We start from the raw sequence: 14079 nt of genomic DNA on the forward strand, positions 1-14079 counted from the left end.
GAATATACTTAAACAGGAACGTGTGACAAATAAAATATAACTAGAAACCCCACACACTACACAATATTAATTCACGAAAAACTCTGTTTATCCCAATGGACTTTAAATCCCATTTAATGAAATCTAATAGTTATTTATCAGATCATTAAAAAAAACAAAACTGTAGAATATAAGTCACTAAGCATTTGTGGTAGATGAAAAAATTTAAAACACTATACTTAGTATGCTTTGGGTTTTTAAATATATATATTTACAATAACTGAGAATATGTTTTTTCGAGTCTGATGTTAAATTGTCTTTTATCGGGTAAAGTAATAACATTGTAACAAATCTTTCACAGTTGACATTATCGTGATATTTCTATTAAATTCATTTGACAAAATAATCCACGGTTCTGTAGACCAGTTTCATCTTTTTCACCATCAAGTTGTAAATCAGATGTGAATCCTGATGAAGGGTTCCATGGCAAGTAGGTCAATACACGATATTCATCTCATTTGCCTCTATCCTCGTTATTGATTGGATCAGCTTCTCAAATGACAATCATGAAATCTTCTTGAATGACCTCATTGCCAAACAGCTACTACACATGGCTGAACAAAGACTCTGAACCCCTCACAGTCAAAATCAAACATAAAATCCAAACACCAATCATATCAAGGGAAATTACTGCAATTGGCAAAGATGTCAGTTTCCGCTGGCTGCATCGCCCTGTAATTGGCTTTTACAAATGCTGAAGGTAATGGGGGCTTAGTTGCTATGACAAAGACTAAAAGGGATTTTGATTGGTTAGGAATCAGACTGCTGGCATGACCAAACAATCTTAAGGCTTTGGCCCCAGGATTATATTTGTAAGACATGACTGTAGGATGGTTAAGATTGATGCATGACTTGTCTCCGCTTTAATTGATAATCGGTTGACTTAATTAGCGGGCATGCTGGCTACCATATTCTTGTTCACAGATGTAACATTTACAGATTGCCACAGGCCAAGTGATTATTGGACTTGGCTCTAATTATCAATTGTTTGACGTGTGCGGTTAGTTAGCAATCCCCTAAACATTTCTCTAGCCTAATAGAGATGTATGGCTTCTGGAGCAATCAGCCTTTCTTTCTTATTAATCAAATGATTGTTTTATTGACCCCTGACAGTGGATCTATCGGTCTTGTTAATCCTATTAATCGAAAGAGAATAGGTCTCGCTTTATACCTATTGATTCAATAGCACATATTGTTCGTGGAATATTTCTTGAATACACATCCCGGAGGTGTATATTGACTTAACATTTATATTTATAATCGATAATTAAATAAAATATACCAAAAGAATTTATCAAAGGTTCTACCAGTGCGTGCAATTGATAACAGTCTCAAGTTGAGCTTGTCTAATTAAAAAGGGCAAAAAATTCATACAAAATTTCTCAGAAGAATTACTTTATTTGATAATATTTTACAGAAGAAAAGACAAATTTTTATTTGGTAATCATTTATTTTTGAAAAAAATAGTTGCAGAAAGAATAATTCTAATTTGATTATATTTTATTTTTGAAAAATACAGAGGAATGATATTTTGAAAGATTTTTTTTTGTTTTTAAAAGATTGATTTTTATGCAATGATATTTTGCTAATAGATGGAGAAATAATTGGAATATTGTTTTGCTTTCAAGTTTTGTCTGGGGTTTTTTTTTATCTAAAGAGCAAAAAATTATGTAAATTAGTTGTAGACTTCAATAGAACATGTTTTTATAATGAGTTTCTATGGATGTATAGTGAGGTTGTGTTATTTTTGTATTGAAATGACAAGATGTTACTTGTGCGTCTGGTAGTAAAATTAGATGTAATTGTGTTTTATTCTGTGTACACAACGTCTATCAGGTGGCTTATGTGCACAACTGGGTTTTATGCGCTGCATAACAAAAGTGTTTTGGGTTGCACAACGGCCGTGGGTAGTGTATTGTGTAATCTGCTTACTGATCTGTGTCCAGAGTTTATTCTAGTTGTAAAGTAGGTTGTCAAACAGCTTGCCATTAGTGCTGGTCTCATCGCTACTATTAGAAGCTGATACGCCAGTCTATTGTCCCCGATCAATACCCTTCAGGTCATCATTACCCAGCATGCAATGGCCTGTTTACATCCTCTTATGAATATTAATGATCTTTGTCTTCTTGTTACAGTGTGATAGTGAAAGCGGCGACGATAAGGTAAGCTTTTTCTTTATTCTTTTGATCGGCAATCAACTAGTCTATATACATAAACACGCTCTTAACTATCTTCATTACTATAAAAGGCAGTAAATACATTATGTACCACCATATGGCGACGAGTGATTGTAGTTGGAAAACACACTAAATATCGTTGTGGGGTCAAGTCACTTGAAGCGTGAGACTTTTACACAAGATACTGAATCAAGATGTTATGTTGGGAAATTAAGACTACATTACGATTCTACACCATATATGGAAAGCATATAACACTGAGGGAATCTGTGCTGTTGAAATCACATTTGAAATTACATGCACTACCTTGCACATTAGAACTTTTCTTTTATTACTAGATAACATTTTCATGATGGGGTCATGGGGGATCATGTGCACACTTCATAAAGGAGCATGCCACTTGTGACAAAAGTATCTCACACTAACAGTTCAACACTGGTTAGCCTTGTTAATGCTGGGTGTATAGTGTTCTGATACATTCGCGAACAAAAGTCAAAAACTGTAACCCCATCGCTGTGATGCCGTGATATATCACACGTACATGAATTGTAAACCTGTATAAAAGCATGTCCTTAAAAGACATGACTTTTAATTCTCCAAAATTGATATTTCATGTGCATTTTCAAAGATAGGTGACATTTTATTCCACACAGTAATCTATTTTTTAAGATATAAACAAAGAAACCCCTCTGTTTGAAGCTTGCATTTTTTCGTCTTTGAACTTCTTGTTTCTTTCTTTGTAAGTGATGTGAAATGTCATTTTATAAAACAGTAATGTTAATACATAGGCTATAGGAAGAGGAGGGCTGTTACATTCTTTCTATACCAGCTCAGGCATAATTTCATCTTGGTTTACTCAACAGGGAAAGAATCATATAGTCCTCAATTAACATAAAGGACTTTATAGGTGATTTTCCATCAACTAAACAAACGCTGTCCATACCATATATAATGTATTGGATTTTAAAACTGTAAACAACAACAACATCAATTAAACAAGTTTGGTTCTATTTTCTCTTTATTTACTGCCTTTTACTCTCCTTATTGTCATGTACACATAAAAAAAACCATCAGAACATTTTTTAAATGCTAATAATAGTTATTGTTCTGTAGTTCACATACAAGAAATGCATAGCTGCGAACAACACATTTTTGCACATTATTTGACAATTTTGTTTTTGAAGCTCTTGTGAACCATTTCCCCTATATTCTACCATCCTGTAAAAATATGGTTATGATTTTTTAATCCTTATTTGACTCTAGTAAATTATTGAACGGCCTATTAAATTTGTGTTTGTGTTGCAAGAAGGTAAACAGACATTAATTTTAGCCAAATATTATTCATTCTTATTATGATAATATTAGCCTAGGACAGTTTCTTTGTATTGCTCACATTATTGTTTGGATATTGGTCTGAAAGAATAGTTAACATTGTGTATAATTTTAGTTATATAAATAGGCATGTATAACTTCACAACAAAAAATAAACAGAGCCAATTTTTATTTTGGTTCAATAATACTTTTTTTTCCAACCTTGTCTTGTTTTTGCCTCAATGTGAAATGATAAGAAACCACATCATATAAATGTTGATGCGAGCTATGTTGATACAGTTTTGGAGATAAACATTAAATATTTTAAATAAATTGGATGCCGTTTCAAATGAAAAGGCATATTTTTTTTCAATTATTGAAAATGATTTTGATACAGTGTATTATTTACATATTGAACGCTAAAACGTTTTTAAGATGCCATTTCAGACGTTAAGTAGCGTGAAATCGGAATGCAAAGATGGTGAATATATTCAAAATAAATGTAATTTTTATGCCTAATGTTTTTGGCTTTTTTGGATGAGAAAAATGTGATGTGCTTTCTGCTTATTTATCAGTTTAAGCAGTGAGCAGATGTCTCGAAAAAGAGATGAATGTATTTAAAAGCTAGATTAGGGGATGAAGATAGATGATGTACATTACATTAGTTTGTATTGGCTCCATTATCAGACATAACCATTTGTTAACGGCAATCTCCAGAGACCCAACACCTATCATTGTCCTCAAATTCATTTTTCACCTCCTCCTGTTTAGCACATATGACGATATTGATTTAAGCAAATTTGCACATTGAATTGCGTCAAAATGTCTGTTGATTAGAGTCTGACCGTGACGACAGAAAGGTAGATTTGTCTGTAGTAATTAAACTAGGTGATAATGTCTGGTAAATTGTGATAATTTCCACCCTCTGATCGAAAGCAGTTTGTAATCTGCAGATAATTGAATCCTTAATCCATTTACTGGCAAACTTTCTCGCTAGATTGAATACAAGCTATTATACACAGAAATATGGAGATTAGATTTGCCTCTTGACAACAGGACTATTTCTCATTCTGTCAACCCCTTCCATCATTAATTGATGACAAATAAAGCTGTGTAGATGTTGGATACTTGAACAATCTTCTATAATATATTTGTATTAAGTGTATCTATAAATTTTGATGTTATTTATATTAGGTGACTTATTTAGATACATGTTATTAGGTTAATAGGAATACATCTTCAGCTTTATCCGCCCACGTTTAATGAATACTGATATACAAAAGAAATTCTACCAAGAAAAAAATATTTCCAACTTTAAAATTCCAATTAAGAACTCGTTGTGAATTATGTTTAAAATTCTTTATAAATCATATTTAAAATTCTTTATAAATCATATTTAAAATTCTTTATAAATCATATTTAAAATTCTTTATAAATCATATTTAAAATTCTTTATAAATCATATTTAAAATTCTTTATAAATCATATTTAAAATTCTTTATAAATCATATTTAAAATTCTTTATAATTCATTGAAAATTCTTTATGATTCATATTAGGAATTTTTGATTAAGAAACTAAAATGATGGTTAAATGATCTGGTTAGTCTCAAGTGGACATTAAACCTTGTTTTTTCTCTCTTTTGTTCCTGTTTGAATGCCCATGTATCTTTTCAATGTGTAGCTTGTCCTGGTTTCTGTGTTTTCTTCAAACATTACAGTATGGAGTTTTCCCTGAAAATATCAAAGATAATTGATCAAATTAACTGGGGGGTTGGATGGGCCAAATGGTTAGCACGTGCGCGCTGTATTATACGGTCTGTCTTTGAGTCAACTGGTGGGGTTTCGATTCCCCAGTTGTACGTGACAGATAATAGGGTTGCCTGTCCAACCTTGTGGGTTTTCTCCAGGTCCTCCGGTTTCCTCCCACTGCTAAAGACCCCTACGCGCAAGCAAATTATTGAAATAAAATTGAACCATGTGTTAGTCCCAAAATGACCTAGTTTGTGTCGAGTAGACATTAAACCCCATTTCTCTCTCTCTCTCTCTCTCTCTCTCTCTCTCAAATTACATACTGGTTATTAATGATTTTATAAAACACTATTTAAAATATGGAAGATAGGCTTAAGTAATAGAGAAAAGGGAATGTTCGAATGGCATTTATCACATTTTGATAAAAACTCTACATCGCATTTGCCTGTGCTTGTGTTTGTCTGTGTTCTACAGAAATAGAGGATATAAACATTACCGTATTCGACATAATAACTCAAAAAGAAAGCCTCTAGAACAATAATGTCAATTATGCCCATGGGATATGAGGGTGCTTAGTATTAGCCTATAGCTCTATTAAAAGATGAAGGTGGGTGTTTATTTGAACCGGGCGTTTATTAGGTTAGCTGAATTTTTATAAATTGAAGAATCTATTCTTACAAGATCATGTGCACCTAAATGGTTGAATACAGTAATTTACTTTTGGTTATACATCTGATTGATTTTACAATTGAAGAAGATCTTTAAAATAGAAAAAAAGTGTTAAATTGTTCTACAGTACAAAAAGATAACAGACAAAGCTCAATTCTCTTTCAAAAGCCATACATCAGAGAGAGATTTTTTTGTTGTTGTCTATTGCTAGCTACTATTAAAATATAGCATTCATTAGTGAACGTCAAAAAAAAAAGTTTTTCTGCGATAGAATAAAAGATGGATAGGAGATAACTTCATAAAATAATCATGCGTTTTACGTGTAAATTGTGTAAAAAGCCCTGACACTGTTGATAGCTTTTAGTGTTCAATGTGTTAACTTCGATCAAGCAGATGATTGTCTAGTAAATTTCCATCAGATTATTGAGCACTATTGATGGATTTGCAGATCTTTGCTGCATGGGGATATTCTCCAAGGAGGTTTAAATATCAGCGTGAACACCCGGACTGAATCAGCAGGTATTTTGGGAGCTGTTAAATTCTGACTGATTATACAGTTTTTGTGACAGTGATCAGCGAAAAGTTGATCTCTGGTTTTACCGCCTCTCCCTAGAGACCAATGTACAATTTATTGCTGTGCCCCATCTCATTACAAGATCAGTCGATATTCATAGGCTGTGTTGACCCTTGGGACATACTGCCATAATGATTGAGGTCAGATGAGGGGAATAGCTGGCTTGCCTGCCTCCAAGACTGTTTGCATGAAAATAACATTAGTTGGTGTAAAATGGAGATCTAATTTTGTATTAGAGTACACAGGCCATGCAATCAATGAGAATAACCCTCTCTAGCTGTGGCAAATTACAATTTCCAATAAATTTGATTTTCTCCCGCTCGGGAGTTTCTCAGTGGCGAGTAATTGGTTAGGCAAATACACTTGTTTTCTTACACTCTTCCTAGATTTAAGGTTGGCCTCAAGAGTGATCTGATGGGTATCATCTAATTGTCAGCCTGTATCATCAGCCTGAAGGCCATAACTCTTATAATACCTTTACCAGCTCGCCTCATAACCTTCAATTGTGTGCTCTACTAGTACAAGTAATTGGAATAAAGAGGCTAAAATTATCTAATGCAAACCCCAGAGGGCAGGAAACCCAACGAGGACCTGGCTAGTGCGCTCTATAAAAAACAACTTAAAGAATATTTTGTATAATAGATTCTCCAGGGCTGACTGGAGCATGGAGGGTAATTTGTTAACTGTGAACTTCAAAGCGTGGTGTCTATTGGTATAAAAGGCCATGCAGATTAAGGTTTGCGAACCCCTATTCACCTTATGTGGAGGGTACTTTATAAACGTCTCAATAGGTCCTAGGGGGGAAATTAGATGAGTTTATGTCGGAGATTTTTTCCTATTAGTTAAAACCCTTCTTTATGTTATTTTCAATGTGCCATCTTGACTTTCATGTTCTCTAACTCCATGTTTGTTGTGTGGAGATTGGAATCAATAAGATCGACTGAATGGCGAAATAAATGAATAATAAGACTTAAGAAGATTAAAGTTATTCGAACCATCTATACCATCTGTCATTAAATTTCTGCTATACAAATTCACCTTCCAGTTAGAATAGAATACTCTGTATAAAGAAAAAAAACTGTAAAACAATCTTCGTAATGGATTTCACTTTTTCAAAAATTGACTAGTTAAATGGTTGAAAAGATTCAGCAAAAACCTTGGCGTCTGTCAAAATGTATTTCAGGCGGCCATGATGAAGACAAACTGGGAATATTTGAGAAGTAAATTAGATATGTGATCAGCGACTCATCGTAAATTACCGTCAGCCCTGATATTAGCCACCATCAACTCTAATATTATCCCATCATTTACGACCCAAAAAGATTGGCAAACTAGGAGGAAAATTTGTACTTTCTACATTCTTATGACAGATAATGATAGGTTGTGTTAGCTATGTCGTATGAGACGGCTAATAATCACTATATTTATGTCTAATGACTGATTGTAGATTTTGTTCTTATTACGGGGTAGTTATTGATACCCGTAGAATAGATGGTCCTCCGCCTACAGGTAACACTATAATTACCCCCCTTTTACCTTACCCATCATTCCACCCATAACTAGTTTGTCTTCAGGGCTACAATGGCTGATTGGTCGAAATATTAGTTTAGTCTTATTGTACATCCTGTTCAATTGGCTAACAGATTGGAGTGATATTTAATCAGGTTTTTCTTATGGTTTCAGCAAATTGTTAAAACATTATCTTATAATTCAACCTATTTTATTCTCTAGTTTAGTTTTTCCAAATTGTCAATGAATTAATTTGACCTTTTTATTTATTATTCACTGGTTGTAATTGGCTAATAAATTGTACTCATGGTTTTTTTAAACCGTATTTGGTTGTCATGCTGTAGAACATGCTATCTTATATTTGATAGTGCTGTTTTATGCGTTATTGAATATGTTACAGCGCCTGTTTAGATTTGTTGAGCTTATAACAGCTATGGAAATGTTGCATCTGTGTTCATATTTTGTTATATGCTTAGAACATTTGTAATCTATAAATGTAATATATTTATTTATTTTAATCCTTTTATGTACCTTCAACAGCTGTATAACATTTTTAGTTACAAACTAAGATAAAATCTACGTAAATGTTTATAACTATATACAGTTATTCAAATCAAGGTTATTGTTATTTTATCAGGTTTAGATGGAGTGTTTTATTGGATTTTATATACTTTTACAAATTGTCGATCTTCGATCCATTCTGAATCAAAAAAAAAAAAGCTATCATGACCAGAAGGTTACAAAGTTGTCTAACCTTTGGTAGTAGCATAAGTAAATTTAAGATTTTGACAAATTGGATGGTTTTAACAGTTGTTGTTTTTCCTTTTTATATCAGAATATCGAATTCCCTATTGTACGTGACAAGGAGTAGGGTCGCCTGTCCAACCTCGTGGGTTTTCTCTGGGTCCTCCGGTTTCCTACCACTGCCAAAGACCCTACACGCAAGCAAATTATTGAAATAAAATTAAACAATATGTTAGTCCCGGAATGACCTAGTTTGTGTGAGTGGAGTTAAACCCCATTTCTCTTTCTCTCTTTCTCTCTCTCTCTCTATATATCAGAATAATGTGAATCGCTGTAAACAATGTTGAAGTGATAAAATGTCTGAAACTATTATCATATATTATATTTGTCTTGATGCTGATAACCAAATATATGCCTCCAATTAAAGAAAAACTATTAAAGACATTACCAAATTTCATATTTGATTGATTTTTTTTTTCTAATAAAATTTTCTTCTTTTATCAAATTGGCTTTAACAGAATGATATGTGAATGAAAAATGATAAAAAAAATGTTATCTTGGGATTAACTTTTATGCATAGCAAAATAATCCTTTCAATTCTAATTTAGCTAGTTCTAGATTTTTGACGATTCTTTCTTAAATCATGAAAAGACACTTGATGACTTGTATTGACAGAATTTGTGTGTTGAATTGGGTGTGTGTGTGTGTGATGGTTAAAGTTTAAAAAGACCAGTTCTTACAATGAAGTGGTATTGATATATTTTATAAGAGATGAGAGAAGAAAGTGCAAGTCTCTTCACAAACCCTCTTCAAAACCATTTTCGATCAATACATATAAAGAAAGCTGAAAGTGAAGAATAATTGAACATGAGAAAATCTGCAATCAGCAGAGATTTTTTTTATCGGCCTGCTTCGGAAGAGATTCTTACATGTTCAACAGAACTATATTTCTAAAAGAAACTGCTCACTTTTTTATTTGTGACTAGCTTTTAAAGCCAATCGCTAAAAGTAAAAGAAAATGTTTATTTATAGTTAAAAGATTTTCTGCTGTTTTTCCTTTTTGTCAAATAGAAGATTTATCTCAAATGTTTCTTTTACTTTAAAACAGTCAGCTACAGGGTTTTAGGGACGATTGTAAATTGTTCCTTACACATTAGTAACAGATTAAAAACAACTTTCTAATAGAAATTAATCATTTATTGTTTATCATCCATGTGTATTCATGGTAATGTTTTGTATATAGGTATTAAAGTCTTATTTATTGGTATATCACCCTTCCCTGATTTCTGATAGATCTTCGTATATTGGAGGTGGAATCTTGTTTATTTGTGTCTTGTATGTTACTTTCCTATATTGCTAATAATTATAATCTGGTGCACCTTGGTAATGCATGATTGTATATTGGTTAATGCTCATTTGTGTACTGGTGAAACAGTTTCAGGAGAACATATTGTCCACCCTAACGGTGTGTCAGTAGCCTACTACCTTGACCTCCTACAAGAAATATTTGCTGCAGTTTTTTTTTTCTGCTTGCAGCTTATTAGCAGGCTTTGTTTAGATTGTGTACCACTGACATTTTGATATTAAAAACATTGAAGTTGGCAGCTGAAAGAGATGAAAAAAATCAGAAATGTGATAAGAAACTATTTGCGCTTTTGTTTTCTTCAAATTTAAACATGTTTTATTGATAGAAGTTAAATCAACAATGTAGCTTGTGACTTTCTTTATTAAATATGTGTATTGTGTAGTCAGGTACTTATTCTAGTGCTCACAGATTCATTATTATTTATGTATGTGTAGAAATGACTAAGACATTGATGTCTTGTGTTCTCTATATGAAATGCAGCTGTTGCTTATCATCTGCTACTAAATTATATCAATATACACACACCACATCATAGCTGAAAGGGTGCCACCCACCTATAACCCAGTGCATCAAATAGCTGTCTACTTATAGCTGCGCAACCCCTTTAACTGAGTTCTCATTGAAATTGAGGTCAGATCGGGTGAGATCCTATGGGGCCCAGGTGCAAAGCAGGTCCCAAGATGAATGCGTCAAACTACTATCAATTCTCAGCTCGCCTTTAATCATTTTCTTCTCTCCTCTGATGTTTAGCAGTGTTATTTGCCTGTGCTAGTTTGATGGGGCCCATTGGTTCGATAATTCTTCTTCATGCTCTACGATAAATTGAGTTTTATGATCAGAGGCTAGAAGCTACTGGCTGACAAGTAATTTCTCAGTTGAAAGACTACACTGGTAGAGAGAGGTCGTGTATACTGGCCATGTTGGATAAATGATCTTGTGGCTATATTTATGTTGGTGAAGGGTTTGGAAGGAAACTGTTTATTGACTTTATTTGATGGAAACAGGACAAAGTAGTAAAGTGAAGGGAGACAAGGGTCAGATCATTTGAATTGATGAGAATACCAGTTTAGAGATAGGATTGTAATAGAAAGCCTATCAGACTTCAGTCATGGTGACTGTGCTACTTAGTGTATATTAGTTTTAGATTTTACTTACTTGCACATTTTAGTTCAGTGATTGTGGATTTTATAAATAAGACAAAAATGATGTGACTGGATACTTAGTATTACAGTTATATTTAGCTAGGAGAGAAGGATGTAACTGATATCAAAATGGACTTTATAATTGATGTTATTTGATTATGGAAGAAAATGATGTCTCTCTAAATATAAAGGTTTGTATTTTATTGCATCGTCAAGTTGAGATGGTATGGGTACAGCACACAGTGCCCTCCATATTTTCAAGTCTGACCTTTATTTTTCGGGTGGCTCCTACAGAAATGACAAGGAAAGTGTGTAGTTGTTGGGATGGTATGACAAACCTAGATCCGACCTCTTACAATTTGGTGTGCATGACATTTCCCAGTCGAAGAAAAAGTAGGGGGAAACATAGCGAAAATGGGGTAGATGATATCCTTGCTTGAATTCAGTCAGAATAAAAAGCTCCAGCAAAGATTTTAGCTAGGTTTACAGGTGGTGCTGGTTTGTTACATGTTCTGCGAAGGACGCCAAATGTTGCTCAACATTCAATTCATCTTATCTTTGTAAATACTAAATGGAATTCCTTTGAGATATTCAACTTTCACAATGTTGTATTTTTCAAGGGAATCCTCTATCCTTGAAATGCTGGTTAGGAACTTTAACCACAGAAAAAGTTACCATGTTGACAGGACATCAAACCCCAGTCCAATCATCCCATTTGTTTCAATTTCAGCCGTGCTTTATTTCTTGTCGTTTTTCAATCCCAGAATGCCTTATGACCACCTCCCTCAAAACGTGTTTACTACATATTCGAGAACTATATTTATTCACTTCCACACCACCCCTTATAAAAATTTCACGCTCAAATCCATGATTGTTATTGTTATTAATTGTTATTAAAAAAAAATATTTAATGTTGAAATATTAATTTAAACTTTATGACAAGGCATGACTTTCACAAGGTCAAATTTCAATTCAAATTCATACACACGATTTTTTGCTGCCTTTTGTTAATGTTCTGTCATCTTTATTAATAGCCCAAACCTTCAGAATTTTTTTGTTTAAACAGAATTTTTTGTTAAGATGAATAATTGAAATTAATGTTTGTGTTTATTTTATTAGAATTATCGTGACAGATTATATCGCCTGTTTAATATGATGAAGCTCCGCTAAATATTCATCACTGTCATTAACTGTTTAAGGGATTATGCTACATTCTCCTCTAATGGCTCTATATGAAAGAAACATGTTTGTCCAGATTAAAGGGATTATCAAGTGGTCAGGTCATCAACAGATATTAAAGGTCATATGTCGGAGAGAACATGAAAACTTGCTCTTATCATTTTCATGGATCAAAGGTTTTATTACAAAGTGGGACATGGGTCAAAGGGGGTGGATGTATATGTATATGATTGCAGCATCTCACATTTGTTACCAGTTTTGAGGCTGATCATAGATTTTCTAGCAAGAATTGTCTAGACTAAAATGATCAAGGCTAAGAGTGTTGTCAGTGTTATCCAGTCTGTGCTTTTAAAAAAAAAGTCTAGACAAAAAAATCCTCTAATGATTCGGTTCAAATTAATTAGCATAAGGTGGGGAATGTCTTAGACAACCATTTTATTATTGCTTATTAAATTTTTATGAAGAATTCATTCATTGGAAAAGTTCTGAAAAAAAGATCAATCAAAAAAAGGATTTACTTTCTTTTGAAGCAGAAATTTCCTTGTATTACATTTTTTGCTCACAATATATTTTTAATAGTTGAGAATATTTGATATATATCTATAAAGGCAACAATAGTTTAGGTTATATTGCATCAGCTGTGACATGCGACAGCTTGCTGGAATTAGTTTGGCCTGGGATTCAATATCAATATTATAATATTATATTTTCATGTCAATTCTATGAAAGAATGTAAAAAAAACCATCTAGTTATTACCTGACATTGGACATGATGAGTTCACTCTCTGACCGCTGACTTTATTCTGACCAGTCATACAAAATATTTAGTGGTTTTCAAGGTGTTTAACAAAGGTGTAAGACTGATAGTGCCCCTTAAACTTTACTGTCTTCATGAGCCCAAGTGGTGCAGAAAAGTAGGATGATAATCCCCATTTCATTTCTCTTCTTTAAGTTTACAAGGCGCAAGGCGAGTTTGTGGTGTGCTAAATATGTGATGAATATTCATGGATTGAGAAGTAGTATAGTAGTAATATATCTGTTAATGTTTAACAAGTTAATTAGACTTGACAGCTACATGACATGTGATCTTCTCTTCAATTAATAATATTCCATGTGATTGGGTCTAATTCTTTAAATAAATTGATATCAGATATTCACAGTCTATACTTGTCACAATTGATTTGTGGCAACCAATTTCCTGTTAGACTGGTATCTGAATTTAAGGCTTATTCACCCGTGCTATGTATAGTTGCAATTTTCAATTGTGGATAAACTTCTATATAAATAAAATCAAAGATGTCTGTGTGTATGTATGTTCGCCCATCATGCTTCATCGCAGCACTCCATCCCTACGGGGGATCACGTGGCTAAGTGGGTAAGACGCTGGCTCGCTAGCCTGGAGGTCGGGTATTCGATCCCTGCATTGGCCGAGAAAGTTCATCCAGATTTTCCGGTCTGGTTCCCCCTTGTCAGTGATACAGGACGGAGGGCCTGACAAGGACAGCTGTCTAGTTCTTCGGATGAGACGAAAAATAGAGGTCCCGTGTATACATTGGAATGCACGTAAAAGATCCCTTGGCAGTTGGAATTCGATATAAGAGTAGACGATAGTGCCGCTG

General features: G+C 33.5%; 1 protein-coding gene across 5 annotated transcripts in view; it reads left to right on the forward strand.

Annotated features, from left to right (window-relative positions):
• The window catches only part of LOC126824723 (autism susceptibility gene 2 protein), a 216524-nt gene that overhangs the window by 145501 nt on the left and 56944 nt on the right, over positions 1 to 14079 (forward strand). For 4 of the 5 annotated variants that reach the window (XM_050554059.2, XM_050554060.2, XM_050554061.2 and 1 more), the window contains exon 5: positions 2175 to 2201. In XM_050554059.2, coding sequence (XP_050410016.1) covers positions 2175 to 2201 — 27 coding nt within the window. Of the gene's footprint in view, positions 1 to 2174; positions 2202 to 11325; positions 11473 to 14079 lie in introns of those variants that run through there. The other variant, XM_050554063.2, reaches the window with a different exon arrangement.

Source organism: Patella vulgata, chromosome 6 (genome assembly GCF_932274485.2).
Source record: "Patella vulgata chromosome 6, xgPatVulg1.2, whole genome shotgun sequence".
Taxonomy (NCBI): Eukaryota; Metazoa; Mollusca; class Gastropoda; family Patellidae; genus Patella; species Patella vulgata.